Source organism: Palaemon carinicauda, chromosome 11, assembly GCF_036898095.1.
Source record: "Palaemon carinicauda isolate YSFRI2023 chromosome 11, ASM3689809v2, whole genome shotgun sequence".
In the NCBI taxonomy this organism is placed as follows: Eukaryota; Metazoa; Arthropoda; class Malacostraca; order Decapoda; family Palaemonidae; genus Palaemon; species Palaemon carinicauda.
This window is the reverse complement of record NC_090735.1, coordinates 115,372,725-115,393,689: the sequence shown is the minus strand read 5'-3', so window position 1 is coordinate 115,393,689 and position 20,965 is coordinate 115,372,725. Positions and strand designations below refer to the sequence as shown.

The 20,965-nt window shown below is 40.9% G+C and overlaps 1 protein-coding gene across 1 annotated transcript in view; it reads left to right on the top strand.

The window, feature by feature from the left end:
- Nucleotides 1–20,965, top strand: part of LOC137650134 (mucin-2-like) — a 278,523-nt gene that overhangs the window by 149,511 nt on the left and 108,047 nt on the right. Inside the window, exons 29-31 of the mRNA XM_068383280.1 lie at nucleotides 17,382–17,556; nucleotides 17,837–17,971; nucleotides 18,782–18,885. Coding sequence (XP_068239381.1) covers nucleotides 17,382–17,556; nucleotides 17,837–17,971; nucleotides 18,782–18,885 — 414 coding nt within the window. The remainder of the gene's footprint in view (nucleotides 1–17,381; nucleotides 17,557–17,836; nucleotides 17,972–18,781; nucleotides 18,886–20,965) is intronic.

Sequence of the window (20,965 nt, the reverse complement as noted above, 5' to 3'; positions counted from 1 at the left end):
TTTATACATAGTTAGAATTAAATACATGCATAAATATAGGCATAGTTACGTTCATAAATAATAATAATTTTTTTTTTTTTTTTTTTTTTTTTTTTTACAGGTAAAACAAAAGATTGGCCACCCGTGGTCTGAGTGATTTTCGACTGTACTGGATCTCCGGTAACCATCCCCGGTACAAACAAAGGTCCGTCATAGTGACAACGTGAACCAGAGGAAATCTAATATTAACCTCAATGCTGATCGCCTGTACGATATCCGGTTAAGCCGGAGATTCGATGAAAAAGAATCGTAATGACGATATTGTGATAATTCATGAAAAAGGGTTCATACCCTGATTCTGAGCGTCTGATTGATCTCAGTTTGTACCGGAGAACCATTGACAAAGGTCCGGCAACGTGAAAACGTGATCCTCATCGGTACGATAACATTCTCTAAAACTGAATGTCTGTGTTATCTCCAGTGAAGCCGGATATTCGATGAAAAAAGGGACCGTAATAATGAAACTGTGAAATCCTCATCGGTATCACATTGTTAACTCCGGTTCTGGACGTCTGCTTGATCTCTGTTTGTATGGGAGATCCGGTAGCAAAGGCTAGTCCCCGTGAGATCGTGACCGTCATCAGTACGATACCATTAACCTCAATGAATGTTTGAGTTATCTCCAGCGTAGCCGGAGATTCGATGAAAAAAGGGGCCGGAAAGGTGTAATTGAGATCAAACATGACAAAGGTTCGTGTGCAAAAAGGTCTCAGCTGGAGTCTGAGTGCCGGATTTCACCGTTGCACTCCAAATATCTGACTAGTTCTCACCCAATGAGTATCCATATAGCGGCGTATAACTCAAGGCGGAGCTAAACATAACTCAAGGCGGAGCTAAGGGTGTCGGTATAAATCGAACCCAATTAATGACTCATACACCAACGTTCCTACTAATAGTGTTAGCTATATTAACAGTAACCACATCAATAAAACGTGTATAACATTAAACGTACTATCATCAACTCTGATAATAAGAGGAGGCCTGAATAACTCGTGAACGTATAAAAACGGAGAACGGGAAAATCACCTCCCTTACTCGAGCTAATAAACGAGCACCTTATGTTCTCACTCTCAAGGTTACATAATAAAAGCTAACATCACACAATAATATAAGGAAAGTAAAATAAAACTGATTGTTTTTATTTTATTTTTATTTTTTCCTTTTTCTTTTTCATTTTTAGTCATTGTAATAACCAAAAACGAAGAATAACGACAACGTAACCAATAAATAAGGATATAGTCTAAATCGAGCCTTCCTGGGGCGAGTACAAACTAACAGACTAACAGACTAAATCGCAAACGTTTAAATCGCTATTCGGCCAAAACCATTGTTGGCACTATAATATCCAAATGTTTGTATATTTGTAATTTACCTAATGTCTGTTAATGACATAAGGATAAATAACTTAAAGCAATCTGCCGACCTGCGAGGGTCGGGGAAGCAGTGACATGCCCTTAAAATAAATATAAACACCAGCCTTAGCTAAAGGCAAGGCAAATATAAGTGTTAAGTGTATGGGCGACCTCCGGTGAAGCCGGAGCGAAATGAGATGTCCTGAATAATGCCGTCTTAGCCAAAGGCAAGGCAAATATAAGTGTGAAGTGTATGGGCGACCTCCGGTGACGCCGGAGGATAATGAGATACCCTGAATAATTCAATTGTGGCTAATAATTCAATTGTGAAGATATAAAAGCCAAGCCGCAGCTAAAGGCTAAGGCTTAGATCATAGCAAAGCGTATTTACAACCTCCGGTGAGGCTGGAGGGAGAAGAAAGGTCCTGAATAATTATTGTGAATAAAAACACAATTGTAATAACAATGGCTATTGTGGATATGGCCGTGGCCTGAGACCGCAGTAAGGGCCACCGGAGGGTCGTATCTAAACAATATGAAGCCCGTCCCATGTAGTAAACAATATATAAATATAACAATAGAACGAAAGTCATTGAGAATCCCTCAAGCCGGAGTAGAACTCAAGGCGGAGTGGAAAACGTTCATAAACTACTCCCGAGCCGTAACGGGGAGAGGACGAACACGGACCAAAATAACGCTAACAATTGAAAAGTCACGAAAAATAGATAACTCGTAAGTTATCATCCACCCCGAGGGGGAGAGGTGAGGGAGGGAGAACCCGTTGAACGCACAAAACGGAAAACGGGAAATCCGCTCAACCACCAGAGCAAAGAAAGAAAACGAGAGAAAGGGGTAACTCGTGACTGCGAACAGAAAACGGGGACCCCTATCTCTCGCTCTCTTGGACACAAAAACAGGACTAAAAATCACACAACACTATTATAAACGTATAAAATAAAAATGTACATCCATATAACACTACGATCGAAGAATAGCATCTGCTAAAACTTTAAATAAATAGCACAGTCGAGTGACGAACGCCTCGGAGGGGCGGGCACTAAACAAATACAAAGCTAAATCGCTATCTCGTTCGTAGGCTGGACTTACTAGCAAAAAGTACCATGAGCATAAATACACAAAAAAATAAAAATAAAAATAATAACGGTTCTAAAGGCATAAGGCCAGGGACTTAACCAAGAACCTAAGTGACAGAGTACTAAACGGGCAGACAAAGATGAATTCCCAACAAGTGAACAAACAATGGCCGCCATGAAAGGCCAGACGGGAATAATAAAACAGACTATACTGGATATAAAACAAAAGCCCGGTACAATAAAATACTGTCAAAACAAACTATGGTACTTAACATTGGAATGTGTGAAGATGGAGCTTCGGACATGACAAAATAAATCCACGATTGATAAAAAAGACCGAGAGCACCACAAAACAAATCAACACTTAGTATTCCAAAAAGAAGGATGTTGTTCAGATGGCGCTCGCGTCGTGGCGTGGGTGGTGTGGCGCTGGTGGTTGGCAAGGGCCTTTGTATCGGCCCATCCCTTTGACGAAGGAATTAACTAAATGGAAGACAACCTGTGAATAGTGGATTTCACGCGCCTTTGCTTTATACACGACACCCTAAAGGTGCTCGCGCGAGGGTTGTAACCTCAGCATTCCATGCTTTTATCTTTCTCTGGTATAATTGGAAGGTTTTATCAGAAAAGGTATATAAGAAGGACTCTTTTCACCCAGCGCCACAGATCGACCCAGAAAAGAATATTACAGTTAAGCCCTAATCTTGTGTTAGGCTTATGTTAGGCCCGGGTCCTCCGGACCCGCCCCTACTTAAGAGAATTACAGTTTCTCATATACTATTTACTTTAGTCTTAAGCTAGACTTATGTTTAGGCCGGGTCCTCCGGACCCGCCCCTAATTAAGAATATTACAGTTAAGCCCTAATCTTGTGTTAGGCTTATGTTAGGCCCGGGTCCTCCGGACCCGCCCCTACTTAAGAGAATTACAGTTTCTCATATACTATTTACTTTAGTCTTAAGCTAGACTTTTGTTTAGGCCGGGTCCTCCGGACCCGCCCCTACTTAAGAATATTACAGTTAAGCCCTAATCTTGTGTTAGGCTTATGTTAGGCCCGGGTCCTCCGGACCCGCCCCTACTTAAGAGAATTACAGTTTCTCATATACTATTCTTTTTATAGATGGTGCATTGTCAGACGACAGCCTGTGCAGCTGTTCTACATCAGCCCTGCGGCCATACCGTCTGTCGGTCTCACGCCCTCTGCGGTGTGCAGCTGGAGGATGTCGTGGTATGGCACCCGGATAACTGTGTGGTCTGTTTTGACCTCGTTACCACCCTTGGATCTGACTCGGTGAGTCCCGTTGGCTATGTTGCCTTCTTATTTATCTTACCTTTTTTGGCATACATACACTATTTAGTAAGATATCTATGGTCTTGAAGGACCACTGGGAGTCTGCCCTTTTATAATTCCCACTATTATTTCAGGCATCCCCGGAGCAAAAGTATGCGGCTCGGGCCACACTGAAAGTGTGGGTTGATGGTTTTGCCCGGAACGTGAAGTCCAAGCGGCCGTACGTCCTCTCCGAGGACTACTGTTCCCTGATTTACCCCAACGCCAAGTCTTCAGCCGCTGTGGCTAGGCATGTTGCAGCTCCCATCATTGCCCACATTGATGCCACCATAGCGGGGTTTATTGATCCAGAGCAGGATCCGTCGGACGCCCCCGGAGATCTAGAAGACAATGTTGCCTCCATGAACCTTGACGTGGAACCCATGTTTTTGGATGATCCAGATACAGGTAGGGTGGTAAGTGAGGCAGGTGTTTCTGGCGCTGAGATTCCTATCCTCAGCCCCTCTCTTTCTTCTTCTTCTGATCGCTCTTCCTTCCATGGTTTTTCTGGGGACCGTGATTCGTCCCAACGATCACACCCGGTTCCCCCCAAGAATAAGTCTAGAACCTTACCTAAAGTTCATAAGCCTCATAAGGCTTCTCATGGTTTTAAACAGAATACAAACCTGTCATCTAAGGCTTCTGGCTCCTCCTCTAAGTCTCGCGACCCGGGAGTTCATTCCGCCACACCTGCTGCTAGCCCGGGCCTTTCCGAATCAGCCATGCTTCACATCGTGTCGGAGATGCAGGCTAAGTTTGTATCAGAGATACAGTCTAAGATGGACACGATGTTCTCTAACATCGGTCAGAGACTTGGGGCATTAGAGCAAGGTGCTCCGGAGCGGGTCCAAAGCTCTCTCTTCCCGGATGCCTCTAAGCTCCCGCAGTTTGCCAAAAACAACCCTTGGCGTATGGCTCTTCATTCCCCGTTCTCAGACGGAATGTTAACTTTGGAGGGTCTTGGCACTCGTCCCCTAGAGGACTTTGAATTCTTTCCTCCTGGTCTGGCATTTCCATTTCATGGTTATGCCAGGCTTACCGAGGAAGCTTTGGTTCGGTTAGACAAGGTCCCCAAGGAGACAGTCATCTTCCCAAAAGAGCAGGCCCAATCTGTGTGGGCCAGATTCTTGAATGACATCGGCTGCACCAACACTATGTTGACGCCTTATAAGAGCTCTTTTACAATGTTCCTAATGGACAAAAACACCGTGACTCCATGTGTCAATAAGGTAGCAGAGCTTGCCTTCCAATATGCTCTGGAGGAGAAGCCCTTGTCTCCCATCCGAGAGGTGGATCCAATCTCCCTCCTTCTTCCTTCAGGCATTGAGTGTTGGGACAACGTCCATACCACATTTACCTCTGGAAAGCTAGCAGCAGACTGTGCTTCGGTAATGTTTAGTGAGCGGCTTCCCCGTCTCCCGGAATCCCTCATTAAACAGGAGTATGATTCTCGCCTACGCGTTGGCCGTACTCTGAACCTGGCCACTTCCACGGAGTCGATAGCCTTGACTTACGATACTGAGAGTATTTTTAAATCTCTCAACAAGGCTACGTTGCAAACCAATACTGAGGTGCAGCAGGTAGGGGGGAGGCTCTATGCCTTCCGCAACAAATGGAGGTTCAGTCCCTGGGCGTTCAGTATCATCTCCAAGGGACTGGGGTGGAGTTGGATTCAAGGACCTCCTCCTCCGAACAAATTTCGTCAACATTCCACTCCGGACCTGGTCGAATTTGTCCAGGATCTTTTACAAAAGAACGCCGTACAAGAAACGAAACACCTGAAGTTTCAAGGTCGGCTGTTCAGTGTCCCGAAGAAGGATTCAGACAAGAGAAGAGTGATATTAGACCTATCCCTTCTCAACTTGTCCATTCAATGCGACAAGTTTCGAATGCTTACCGTTTCGCAGGTGCGGACCTTACTTCCCCGTGGGGCCGTCACCACCTCTATCAATCTTACAGACGCCTATTATCACGTCCCGATAGCGAGACACTTCCGTCCGTACCTAGGCTTTCGCTTAGGGGACAAAAGTTACTCCTTCAAGGTGATGCCTTTCGGGCTCAACATCGCCCCAAGGATCTTCACAAAGTTAGCAGAAGTCGCTGTTCAGGAACTCAGGAATCAAGGGATTCAAGTAGTAGCCTATCTGGACGACTGGCTCATTTGGTCAGACACCTCCCAAAATTGCCTAAAAGCCACTCACAAAGTCATCCATTATCTTCAATCTCTAGGCTTCCAGATCAACTTCAAGAAGTCCCGTCTTCTTCCAAAATCGAAGTTCCAATGGCTCGGCCTGCAATGGGATCTTATATCTCATACTCTGTGTCTTCCCAGACCCAAGAGGTTAGAGATTGCAAGGAACACCAAACGCTTTCTCAAAGACAAAGTAAGTTCCAGACGACTCCAAGAGAGGATTCTGGGGTCCCTTCAGTTTGCCTCAGTGACGGATCTTCTTCTGAAGGCAAAATTGAAAGATATCAATCGTGTCTGGCGTTCGAGGGCGAACCGGAAGCTCCGGGACAGGAAAGTCCGCCTTCCTCCTATTCTACGGGAAAGACTTCTTCCTTGGAACAAGAGCAAACAGTCTGTCAAAGTCAGTTCCCCTTCGATTTCCGCCTCCGAAATTAATCATTCACACGGACGCATCCTTATCAGGTTGGGGCGGTTATTCTCAGCTCAAGAAAGTTCAAGGTCTTTGGACTCCCTTGTTCCGCCAATTTCACATCAATGGGCTAGAGGCCATGGCAGTTCTTCTAACCCTGAAACGTCTTGCTCTTCCCAAGAAACAACACCTTCGTCTGGTCCTCGACAGCGAAGTGGTGGTCCGCTGCCTCAACAGAGGCGGGTCAAAGTCAGGGCCTCTGAACCATGTTCTAGTAGCCATATTCTCCCTAGCAGCCTTGAACCGTTGGCATCTTTCAGCTGTCCACCTGGCGGGAGTCCGGAATGTAGTGGCAGACGCCCTGTCCCGGACCTCCCCTCTAGAATCGGAATGGTCACTCGATCTAAAGTCATTTCGGTGGATTCTCTCTCAGGTTCCCGGTCTCCAAGTGGACCTCTTCGCCACGGAATCCAACCACAAATTGAGAGTATATGTGGCTCCCAATCTAGGCCCTCAGGCTTACGCCACAGACGCCATGTCACAGAATTGGGACACCTGGGAAAAGATTTATCTCTTTCCCCCGGTGAATCTTTTGCTGAAAGTTCTAGACAAACTGAGATCCTTCAAGGGACAAGTAGCCTTGGTCGCACCCAACTGGCCCAAGAGCAACTGGTATCCTCTCCTGCGAGAGTTGAGACTATACCCTCACCCGATACCCAATCCGGTTCTGTCTCAGATAGTACAAACACGCGTTGTGTACGCTTTCTCAAACATTCAGAGCGCCCTAACTTTATGGACTTTATGAAGTTTGCGGCTATGCATGGTGCCAATATTGATCCTCAAAACACCTTGTTCCTAGAATCGGATAAACGGGATTCCACCATCCGCCAGTATGACTCTGCAGTTAAAAAGTTGGCAAAATTTTTAATAGACTCAGACGTGAACTGTATGAACTTGAACCTTACAGTCACTTTCTTTAGATCTTTATTAGAATCAGGTCTGGCAGCCAATACTATCACCACTATTAAATCGGCTCTGAAAAAGATCTTCCTAGTGGGTTTTAACATAGACTTAACCGACTCTTTGTTAGCTTCAATTCCGAAAGCTTGTGCCAGACTGAAACCGGTTACTCGTCCTACTCCGGTGACCTGGTTCCTTAATGACGTACTCAGATTGGCTTCTGATACCATTAACAGTTCTTGTGATTACATTCCCCTTCTCAGGAAAACACTTTTCCTGGTGAGCTTGGCTTCCGGGGCAAGAATTTCTGAATTGGCAGCCTTGTCGAGAGACCCGGGTCATATTGACTTCCTGCCTTCGGGAGAGGTCCTTCTTTCTCCTAACAAATTCTTTTTGGCTAAGAACGAAGACCCTCAAAACAGATGGTCTTCATGGAAAATTGTTCCCCTTACGCAAGATCCGTCTCTGTGCCCTGTTACTACTCTTAGGTCTTATTTATCCTGGACCTCCTCTAACTCCTCGGGGCCTCTATTCGTTAGAGAACAAGGCGGTACCATTACTATTAAAGGGATCAGGCAACAAATCTTGTATTTTATTAAACAAGCTAACCCTGACTCTTTTCCTCTTGCACATGACATCAGGGCGGTTGCTACCTCGGTGAACTTCTTTCACCACATGAATTTTACAGACCTTTCCAGGTATACAGGGTGGAAATCACCGTCAGTGTTCAAGAAACACTACCTTAAACATTTGGAAGCCCTAAAATTTTCTACAGTAGCCGCAGGGAGCGTAGTTACTCCCAAGTAACTCACAGGTTAATGCCTTGACTCTTTATCTCTCCCTCTTACCTGCCTCATTTATACCCTATTGTATTCGTTGGTCTCGCACCTGAATACTGTTATTATATTTGTAAATTTTATACTCCTGAGTATCTGTATATATTATCACTCACAGCATTATTATACCTACCTTATTGGATTTATGTTCATATTTAAGATACCCTTATAATTGTTTTTTGGTACTCATCTCTGATTAAAAGCATCCTGTATTTCCCTTACGCTTATGTTTTTTCCTTTATTTTGCAAGTTTGGTGACATTTTCTCTTGTATAGATTCACTGGGCGGCACAGGTTCGAGCCCAGAAAAGGGATTTTGACGTAGGAAAAATCTATTTCTGGGCGAGGGACCTGTGCCGCCCAGTGAACCCTCCCAGCTCCTCTCCCTTGGAGTCCCCAAACTTTGGGTGCTAAGGAGTTGGGTTCTGAGCGGATGCATTGTTAGTAGTACCGAGTGAGGTTGAACGGCTCTCCTCTATTGGGGTTTCTGTCGTGGATGAATCTAAATAGTGCGGGACCTCTGGATTATACGCCCAATTTTATACAGACACCAATAGGTGAGCGAGCTAGTTAACCTAGCACTCCTTTACATTTTTTCTCTGGTATATTTAGCAGTAAATTACCTAAGAATAAGTGCTAAATGGAGCTTATTCACTGGGCGGCACAGGTCCCTCGCCCAGAAATAGATTTTTCCTACGTTAAAATCCCTTTATTATTATTATTACCTCCGCAAAGGAGGTTATGTTTTTGAGTTGGTTTATTTATCCAGATCCGGATCCAAATTCTAGATCCGGATTTGCATTTTTTACAATTTTAAAGATTACATCAAAACAAATTGACTCTGGATTTTCACGAAATTTTAACAATGAACAGATATGCTTCAGAAGAAACTATGGAATTTTGGAGGTAATATGGATCAAGATCATGTCTCTGGATCAACATTGCACTTTTTCGTGTGAACAGTGGAGTACCCCAGGGGAATGTGTTGTCACCTATGTTGTTTATCCTCCTCATGGATTTTGTAATGCATAGAATAGTTGGGGATGGCGAAGAAAGATTGGACTGGATTAGTAACAGGAAATTAGTGGATCTAGAGTATGCTAATGACAATCTCCCTATTAGCAAAATGCCAAAGTACTTGGAAAGCTTGCTTACCATAATGCACAATATATCACATGAGGTTGAAGTTGTACTGACCAATTTTAATTGAGACACGCAATATGTAGAATATAGAAATCCACTTATGATGGCATTTGTGCAATATGTTAAAGCCTTTGATAGTGTGCACCAGCCAATTTTGTGGAGAGTCCTACGTTATTATGGAATTCCTCTTGAATATGTAAATTTGATTAAGTCTGTTCATGAGTATAGCAAGTGCAAAGTTGATGTTAATGGAGTCCTATCAAATGAATTTCATGTGAACAGTGGGGTACTCCAAGGGAATGTGTTGTCTCCTATGTTGTTTATCCTCCTCATGGATTTTGTAATGCATAGAATAGTTGGGGATAGCGAAGAAAGATTGGACTGGATTAGTATCAGGACCTAGGTTATGCTGATGACATTCTCCTTATTAGCAAAATGCCAAAGAACTTAGAAAGTTTGCTTACCTGAATGCCCAATATATCACATGAGGTTGGGCTCAAGATACATAGAAGAAAGACAGAGAGGATGAGAACTTATTTTGCAATGGAAGATGAAATATCATTGGAAGGTGAAGGGATTAATGAGGTGGAATCATTTGAATATTTAGGAACTTGTCTCTAATACAGTGTCTTTAGAATTTGAGTTTACTGAAAGATTGAAAAAAGAAGCAAATAAGACAATGGCTAGGTTAAGTAAAATTTTGAAATTGAATTGCCTGAAGTTACATATAAAATGAGGCTATGAGATCGGTGTTAATGTGTGGACATACGTCGTGGTCTGACATAGAAACAATATCCAACAGATTTTGTAGATTTAAGAATGAAGCCATCAGAGAAATATTAGGATTTAAAGGTCAGGACAGGGTTAGAAATGAAAATATAAGAGAGATTACCTAAGTAGCATACAGTATATAGATGAAATCATGGTGAGAGGTAGATGGAGAGGGTTTGGGTATGCTCTTTGCACTTTCCAAGAGAGCTTAGTTCACCATACTTTCAACTGGGCTCTACAAGGCACTAGAATAGTTGGAAGACCCAGGCCTACATGGCTGAGGACTATAAAGTGTGAAATAGGAGATGATAATGTAGAAGTACTGATTTAAAAGCTCAAGAGAGAGGAAACTGGCAAAATCTAATCGGGGCCCTTTGCTGACGCAAAGGGCGTAGGAGATGATGATGATGATTATTATTATTATTATTATTATTATTATTATTATTATTATTATTATTATTATTATTATTATTATTATTGTTAAGATTATTATTATTATTATTGTTATTGTTATTATTATTAGCTAAGCTACAGCCTTAATTTGAAAATCAGGATGCTATAAGACTAAGGGCTCCAACTAGGAAAAATAGCCCAGTGAGGAAAGGAAGTAAGGAAATAGATAAACTATATGAGAAGCAATGGACAGTTAAAATTTTATATTTTAAGGACTGTTTCAACATTAAAACTGATCTTTTATATAATCTCTAGTGCCTGTCACGGCCCTCCCCATTGATGAAGGGATTATCTAAATGGAAGACAACCTGTGAATAGTGGTTTTTCACACGCCTTTGTTTAATACACGACACCTACAAGGTGTTCGCGCGAGGGTTGTAACCTCTGCATTCCATGCTTTTATCTTTCTCTAGTATATTTGGAAGATTTATATTAGGAAAGGTATAAGGAAGGACCTTTCTCACCGGGAGTCACAGGCCTCTTCCCAGAAATAAGCTATATAAAGAGACTTATGTCAGCCTGTTCAACATTAAAACATTTGCAGCAAGTTTGAAATTTTGAAGTTTTTCCGTCTCAATTACCCAACTTGGTCATAGCTGGAATAAAACTTCTAGAATACTGTGTAGTATTGGGCCTCATGATAGAAAAGGCATGACTATTAGAATTAACTGCATACCTAGTGTTACCAACAGGATGGTACTGTCTGGGAGGATCTGAATGTAAAGGGTGGTCATACATACATACATATACCAAGGCACTTCCCCCAATTTTGGGGGGTAGCCAACATCAAACAAATGAAACAAAAAAGGGGACCTCTCCTCTCTACGCTCCTCCCAGCCTGACAAGGGACTCATCCGAGTCTGGCTGGTACTGCTAGGGGTGCCACCGCCCATCCTCCCCTATTATCCACCACAGATGAAGCTTCATAACGCTGAATCCCCTACTGCTGATACCTCCGCGGTCATCCAAGGCACCGGAGGAAGCAGCAGGGCCTACCGGAACTGCGTCACAATCGCTCGCCATTCATTCCTATTTCTAGCACGCTCTCTTCCCTCTCTCACATCTATCCTCCTATCACCCAGAGCTTCCTTCACTCCATCCATTCACCCAAACCTTGGCCTTCCTCTTGTACTTCTCCCATCAACTCATGCATTCATCACCTTCTTTAGCAGACAGCCATTTTCCATTCTCTCAACATGGCCAAACCACCTCAACACATTCATATCCACTCTAGCTGCTAACTCATTTCTTACACCCGTTCTCACCCTCGCTACTTCGTTCCTAACCATATCTACTCGAGATACACCAGCCATACTCCTAAGACACTTTATCTCAAACACATTCAATTTCTGTCTCTCCGTCACTTTCATTCCCCACAACTCCGATCCATACATCACAGTTGGTACAATCACTTTCTCATACAGAACTATCTTTACATTCATGCCCAACCCTCTATTTTTTACTACTCCCTTAACTGCCTCCAACACTTTGCATCCTTCATTCACTCTCTGTCGTACATCTGCTTCCACTCCACCATTTGCTGCAACAACAGACCCCAAGTACTAAAACTGATCCACTTCCTCAAGTAACTCTCCATTCAACATGACATTCAACCTCGCACCACCTTCCCTTCTTGTACATCTCATAACCTTACTCTTACCCACATTAACTCTCAACTTCCTTCTCTCACACACCCTTCCGAATTCTGTCACTAATCGGCCAAGCTTCTCTTCCGCGTCTGCAACCAGTACACTATCATCCGCAAACGACAACTGATTTATCTCCCATTCATGGTCATTCTCGTCTACCAGTTTCAATCCTCGTCCAAGCACTCGAGCATTCACCTCTCTCACCACTCCATCAACATACAAGTTAAACAACCACAGCAACATCACACATCCCTGTCTCAGCCCCACTCTCACTGGAAACCAATCGCTCACTTGATTTCCTATCCTAACACATGCTTTACTACCTTTGTAGAAACTTTTCACTGCTTGCAACAACCTTCCACCAATTCCATATAACCTCATCACATTCCACATTGCTTCCCTATCAACTCTATCATATGCTTTCTCCAGATCCATAAACGCAACATACACCTCTTTACCTTTTGCTTAATATTTCTCGCATATCGACCTAACTGTAAAAATCTGATTCATACAACCCTACCTCTTCTAAAACCACCCTGTACTTCTAAGATTGCATTCTCTGTTTTATCCTTAATCCTATTAATCAGTACTCTACCATACACTTATCCAATTACACTCGACAAACTAATACCTCTTGAATTACAACACTCATGCACATCTCCCTTACCCTTATATAGTGGTACAATACACGCACAAACCCAATCTACTGGTACCATTGACAACACAAAACACACATTAAACAATCTCACCAACCATTCAAGTGCAGTCACACCCCCTTCCATCAACATCTCAGCTCTCACACCATCCTTACCAGATGCTTTGCCTACTTTCGTTTCATCTAGTGGTCTCCTCACTTCCTCTTGTAATCTCTTTCATTCTCATCTCCCATCACTGGCACCTCAACACCTGCAACAGCAATTATATCTGCCTCCCTATTATCCTCAACATCCAGTAAACTTTCAAAATACTCCACCCACCTTTTCCTTGCCTCCTCTTCTTTTAACAACCTTCCTTTTTCATCTTTCACTGTCTCTTCAATTCTTGACCTAGCCTTCCTTACTCTCTTCACTTCTTTCCAAAACTTCTTCTTATTCTCTTCATATGAATGACCCAATCCCTGACCCCACCTCAGGTCAGCTGCCCTCTTTGCCTCACTTACCTTGTGCTTTACTTTCACATTTTTCTCTATATCTTTCATACTTCTCTATGCTATTACTCTGCAGCCATTCTTCAAAAGCCCTCTTTTTCTCTTCCACTTTTACCTTCACTCCTTCATTCCACCATTCACTGCCCTTCCTCATGCTGCCTCCAACAAACTTCTTGCCACACACATCACTTACAATCCAAACAAAATTTTCTTTTACTAACTTCCACTCTTCCTCTAAATTACCAGTTTCACTTCGTCATATGCCATTTTCAACATTTCTTAATATTTACTTTTTAACCCTGGTTTTATTAGCTCTTCAACCCTGACTAGCTCCCTTTTACATCCACCTACTCTATTCCCCCACTCTTTTGCTACAACTAATTTTCCTTCCACCAAAAAATGATTGGACATACCATTAGCCATACCCCTAAACGTGTGCACGTCTTTCAATCTTCCAAACATTCTTTTAGTTATCAAAACATAATCCATTAATGCCCTTTCTATCACTCTTCCATTTGCCACTCTTACCCATGTATACTTGTTTTTATCTTTCTTTTTGAAAAAACTAGAACTTATCACCATCTCTTGCTCAGCACACATATTTACCAGTCTCTCACCACTCTCATTTTCACCTGGTACACCATACTTCCTAATGACACCTTCTACCTCTCCAGCTCCCACTCTAGCATTTAAGTCACCCATGACAACTACATAATTCCATCTACCTAGTTCTTTTACACACCTAGTTAATTCATTCCAGAACTCATTCCGCTCTTCTTCACTTTTCTCACAACCTGGCCCATACGCACTAACAATAGCACAACATTCCCTACCCAACCTAACCCTTACCCACATTAACTTAGATGATATCTCCTTCCATTCCACTACTTTACCTGTCATCCATTCACTCAGCAATAAAGCCACACCTTCTCTTGCTCTTCCCCTTTCAATCCCAGACACTCTACCAAGGCATTTCACCAAACATCACTTCACCTTTCCCTTTTATCTTTGTCTCACACAAAGCCAATATATCCATCCTTCTATTCCTTAACATACTTCCAATCGCACATCTTTTACTCTCTATCGTACTACATCCACGCACATTCAAACACCCCAAAACTAGAGTGCGGGGAGGAGTCACTCTCCCCCCAGCTCCACCTCTTTGATGTCTCGCAGGATTATAATACAGGAGAGTGGGTTCCCAGCTCCCTCGTCCCATCCCTTTTAGTCGACTCTTACGACACGCAGGGATACGTTGGCGCTATTCTAATTGTTTTTATGCCCCCGCAGCCACGGGGAAATAGTTATGAAAAATCTTATGCAACATGCATAACGAACTAATTGAACAACGGTGCCAGAGATTAACATCTAGATCAGAAATAAAAAAGTTAAGAGACCATAAGTTCTTGCCCAACAAATTAAGTTGAGAATAAGCAGCTGAAGACCAGATAGGAGAAAAATACTCGAGACAAGAAGAATGAATGAATTAATACTCTTTTTTAGAATCGATTGATCACCGAAAATTTTACAACACCCTCAATAAGAGAATTTTTTGCACAATCTAAGAAGAGACAGACCTGATGTTTCTCAAAAGTAAATTTGAGGTTGAGAATCACAACTGAAATTTTAAAATCATACAGTGTTAAACATTTTCAATGTTGAGATCTGGATGTTGAGCCACTGTCCTCGACCTACTTACACTCATAATTTGAGTTTTATTAGGATTCAACCACATGCCATTAATTACTTGAGAATTGACCTAGAATATTTCACTCAAACTTTAAATTGATAAGTTAATCCCAACCCTTTTGTGATTATTGCAATGGCCTGCTCAATTCTTGGGAGCTGTGACGGTGGTAGGAGAAGGCTGTGACTCAAAGACAGGTTGAAAACAACTGAGTAAATTTATAATAGAACACTCTCCTTTATATACAAAAACTCAAAGCAACAAGAAAATTCATGTTTAAAAAACAGACACTGTTACAGAGGAGAAAAGCAGACATGTTTAATCTGGTTCATTTTAGTGGGAGGGAAGACCGAAGATACAAGCATAATATATACACAAAATGAACTATGTACGATCGTGTGACACACGGTTGGTACATGGCTCCCCCCTAAAAGTGACATTACTGAGCATGTTAAATAGGTGCCCTGAATCTGGAGAAGTACTAGTATAAACTGCGGCAGTGAGTGGCTGTAGAAGTCGTTGGTTGAGGCGCGAGCGAGTGGTGGATGATGGGTGGCTTTGTTGCCGCTCCGGCTCGTCACGGGGTAGGCGAGTGTGTCCTACGGCATTTATAGGCGTGTGTGTCCTACGACATTCATAGGCGTGTCCTACAGCATTCATAGGCAAGTGTGTCCTACGGCATTCATAGGCGTGTGTGTCCTACGGCATTCATAGGCCTACAGCATTCATAGGCATGTGTGTCCTACTTCATTCATAGGCGTGTCCTACGGCATTCATATCAGCTTCGGTTGAAGTTGAATAGGTGTCCTCTTCGTCACGAGTGGAGGCATTGATGGGGGTTTTAAAGGTCATGAAGTGGCTGTACATAAGGGCGTCGGCTTTGGTCATCAAGTCCTTTAAGAGTAAACTATCGACATTGGATATGGCAGCGCGTACAGGTTCAGGTAAACGGCTTACCCCAAGGGCATGAAGTAGGTTCACCTCACAAGGAGAGCCGTGTGCGGCAGGTTGCAGACTAGTAATACTGGTCATTTTCCCGAGGGTGAGCGAAGCCCTCTGGTCCCCCAACGGTTGTTGAGAGAGCTGAAAAAGTGTTGCTATACGGGCGGCTGGCGACGGCAAGTACTGCTGCAGAAGGTATGCGTTGACGGCGTCATAGTAACGGTGAGAGGTGGGTGGGGTGGAAGGCGGGAGGAGCGAGTCACTCCGGGGTTACCAATGTGACGGGGTAGGAGAAAAGGTTGTGACTCAAAGACAGGTTGAAAGCAACTGAGTAAATTTATTTTAGAACACACTCCTTTATATACAAAAGCTCAAAGCAACAAGAAATTTCATGTTTAAAAAACAGACACTGTTACAGAGGAGAAAAGCAGACATGTTTAATCTGGTTCATTTTAGTGGGAGGGAAGAGCGAAGATACAAGAATAATATATACACAAAATGAACTGTACGATTCTGTGACACACGGTTGGTACAGAGCTTAATAGTTTATATCATGAGTGCAGTGATGAGAGGTTTAATTACCTTCCATCCAGATTTTTTAGAGAGATTGTTGTATACTTATCAATTGATCTTTTCAAGTTTTATTTGGTTTTACCTTCCAATGAAAATATATTGCAAACAGGAAACAGTTTATTAGCCACTTACGACAATTCATAACACTGCATCTGACAATCAGGTACATCTTAACATAGATACACTATTCTTGATATAAAATTCAAATGCATAATAAAATGTTATATCAATAATTTATTGGAAGTATTTCTTGTAAAATTATTGCAGTTATATAATTAGATGAAATTTCAAAGAGTGAAAAGGAAGTATGAAAAAATGTATAATTAAAATAAATTATTACTCAAGCCCCATTCAAATACAATAATGCAAGATTGAAGTTTAGGCTACAAAATCTTAGTTATGTATGAGGCTTTTGCACATTGGTAGCATATTATTTGGGTAGGCCTGTTCAGATATCAGTTACCCCAACTGTGTATAAGGATGTATACAAGATATGGCAAAGAAATCAAGTTTTAAATAATTAACTTTGGTAAGTCTTTGATTTGGAAATAGTTTTTGACTCAACTTGGCTAGCTTCCACATAGATTATTTGTCACACCGTCAAAGTAAGTTTAGATATTTGGCAACATGGAAAAAGTAAATACAGACTAAGATTGAACCATGGTTTTTAATGGCCATAATATATTTATCTTTAATTCTTAGATGAAAAATACTGCATTATGTCAAAAACATGATCATGGTTCAATAACTTGGTCTTTGTTTGAACTTACATATGCAATTATTAACTTGTTCCCTTCACTCTTTAAAGGTTGCAAGAAAGTGAGCAGGGTTTCACATTAGTAGAGGCATTAATCACACAAAATGAAACGTCTTCAGCTGATGCTGTGTCTAGCCCAAGTGTAAGAAAATATAGAGACACACACACTGAAGCCCAATGGTATTACACCGATATTTTTGGTGAGCTAAGGACTCTTGCTGTAAAGGTAACACGGAACTGTATTTTTTTCATTGTTTTGTCTAAATATTCACTGGTTCATTCATGACCTTGGGTTATACATACCTTATACATAGATTAGCTCTCCAAAATTTGGTTGAAATATGAGAGAAATCAAATATAAAGGTGTGTCTTCAATAAATGCCAAAAAACACATCAAACAAAAGTTTAAAGTACAGTATTATCATCTTTGCATAAGAATGAGAGCCTTACCTTTGTATAACATTTGTCCATTCTACGTTCAGTTAATGACTTAAAACTTATTTCAGAGCTTCACCGAAGATATCAGCATAGGAGATGGCTTATTTGTGGTGTTTCCTTTCTTGATGTCAGAAAATGAAACTGAGGATATTGTGGTTCTTATGAGAACTGCTCCTGCTACAGAAGGAAGCCCTATCATACAGGTATAGAATTTGTCTTTTAGTGTTGATGCTCCATTTCCTCATTTTTGCTACACATTGGACGAAAAGAAAATTATCCCAATTTCAATTTAAAGAATTGGAAACCCTTCATAGAACTTGTAATAAAAAAGATTTAAAATCTTATGAAAGAATTTTGTATGCAAATTGTGTTCTTATATGAGGACTTGGACTGCAAAAGCACAATTGTCAATTTAATTATTATCTCAGTACATCAAGTTGAAACTCAAACCTAAGAATTTTTAATGTATTTCAACATTGATACTTTTTATTCAGTGCCATAATGACCTGTTCATTGATGTGTCCACAATGGTCTTTTTGAACTCATCTTTATTATATGTAAATAAACATGAATACTTTGTCAAACATAAGTCATTTAATTTAACAATTAAGCAATGATATAAAAAGAAATAGCCATAATGTTAATGTCTGCATATAAAATACTTTGTCTTTCTTGATATATATATATATATATATATATATATATATATATATATATATATATATATATATATATATATATATATATATATATATATGTATGTATGTATGTATGTATGTATGTATGTATATAATGTGTGTGTAAAATAAAGTAGCAGTAAAGCTGTAGATATAAATTTCAATAAATGTAACAAGCATGGTTTTTTGACAATTTAGTATAGTATACAAGACAGACAAGACAGCAGCCTTGACAGATTGTCATGAAATATTAGTGTCAGTCACCCACTGTATTTTGCTACAAGTAACAAATCTGTAAAGTTAATAGTTGTACTGCATTTTTCTTACACCCTGAAGCTCATGCAAGACTTGGTCGAGATTCCTGACGGATGTCAAAATAGTGAGGATGTTAATAATACTGTTGCTATCCGAAATGATGTTCTACAGAGGTTCATTGAAATGTAAGTTTTCCTTTGAATGTGTTTTAGCTATTTTGACAGTTTTTATTCTCTAGTATTCTGAACAGCAAAATTTAGAAATCCTTGATATAGTTTCATGGTATACAAAACATACAGTAGTTGTTCCTACGCGAAATACAAACCATTGTCGTTTATGTGTGGAATGTTTGCAGCACGACCTGAACGGCTGTTGAATCATTTGACATGCAGGTGAATGACTACTGTGACTACTGTGAGTGACTCGTGTATGGTGTAGTGCAATAAGATCAGGGGAAAATATTGTATCAAAAGGCGAGGCAGATGAAACTGTAACTAAAACCCCCTGATTGAGTTTTTAATGATAGAATAGGGGGTTAAATAAGTTTATTGTTAATTCTGTCATATACTGAGATTTGCTGTAACAGTGCTAGTTGGTGAAATATTTTTCTATTGTGAATAATTTCCATCAACAAAGATCATCTGATAAGATAATGCTGTTACTCTTACTAGCTCAGTGTTACGTGTAATAGCTGTTCATATGTACAGAAAGTTTGTCATTGATAGTTCAGCTTTTTATCCGCCTGTTTTCAAAGAGGCATCTTATATTGATGAGATAGACAGACAGACAGACAGAGACTTATTTTTCTTACCTCTTAATGCACTCCATCCTGCCATCTTGTCATTCTAAACTAGGTTAAACCAAACTGACAACCAGCCTGTAGCCAAATCTACAAACCACCATCTTGTACATAAAAGGCTCAAGCAAGGAACCTCCTTGGGCTCAAGGCATAAGGACAGGGTGAAGAAGAAGAGGGGAGGGAGGAGGAAGAGGAGGAGGAGGAGGAGGCGGAGGAGGAGGAGGAGGAGGAGGAGGAGGAGGAGGAGGAGGAGGAGTTGGCGTGGAATGGAGGAAACAGGGGGTTGTGCCTGTTTGGCTGCCCTACTGAAAGGGGATCCTTTACCTTTGTGTAAATTGCACCATTTCTTTATTTATTAGAGAAACACTTGTCTTAACACAGTGGCACCAGCTAAATGCTTATTGATCATTTCCTTGAAAGCACAAAAGCCTTTCTTTGTTCAAGTAAATATTGTCAAACTTATTTTCTTCTCAAATAACATCAATATATTTATGATTCTCTCTCTCTCTCTCTCTCTCTCTCTCTCTCTCTCTCTCTCTCTCTCTCTCTCTCTCTCTCTCTCTCTCTCTCTCTCTCTCTCTCTCCTCTCTCTCTCTCTCTCTCTCTCTATATATATATATATATATATATATATATATATATATATATATATATATATATATATATATATATATATATATATATATATATATATATATATATATATATATATATATATATATATATATATATATATATATATACTGAAGTTATGTATTTCTTATTTATTTTTGTCTTTATTTTGCAAAGAAAATGTATGAGGATTTGTTTATTGTTTCTGTGCGGAAACATACATTTGGTATCAATTAACAAGTATATATTGAAAAAAATCTGTGGGCAGAACCTTTCCTGCGGGATCTCCTCCTACCCCCTTTTTGTGGCTAGGGGGTTCATTCAAGGCCGTCTCGAAAGAAGCCCAGGTCAGTGGGGATGGGGGGGGGGGGGGTGAAGAAAGGTCCCACACGTCCCGAGTAGTGCTATCACTCTGCTACTATAGGCTTTAAGTAAAGGAGTCGCGCTCTATTTCTTTACATTTTTCTGCTGTTATTCCAGAAAATTTTACTGTTTTGGAATCCAGGCTAGAGCCTATTATGTGGTGTGTAGCAAACTGCAAAGAGAGTTACCAAAATGGACCGAAAAAGTGTTTTCCTTTCCAAATACTGATGAAAAAAAAAACAGGTGATTACACGTTATCAGGAGAGCCGAATATGTTCCTAACTAAAATAGTAGGGGAAGTACTATATCTATTGTAATAATTATATTTGCATTACTGTACATTGTTCATGTGGTATTGGTCACAGAATATCAGCCTCTTTTATAAGGATTTAATTTAAAGATTACCTAACTGTTTACAAAATTAATTGGGTATTCACACTTCTTTTCCCCTGCTATTTACTACTCTCTCTCTCTCTCTCTCTCTCTCTCTC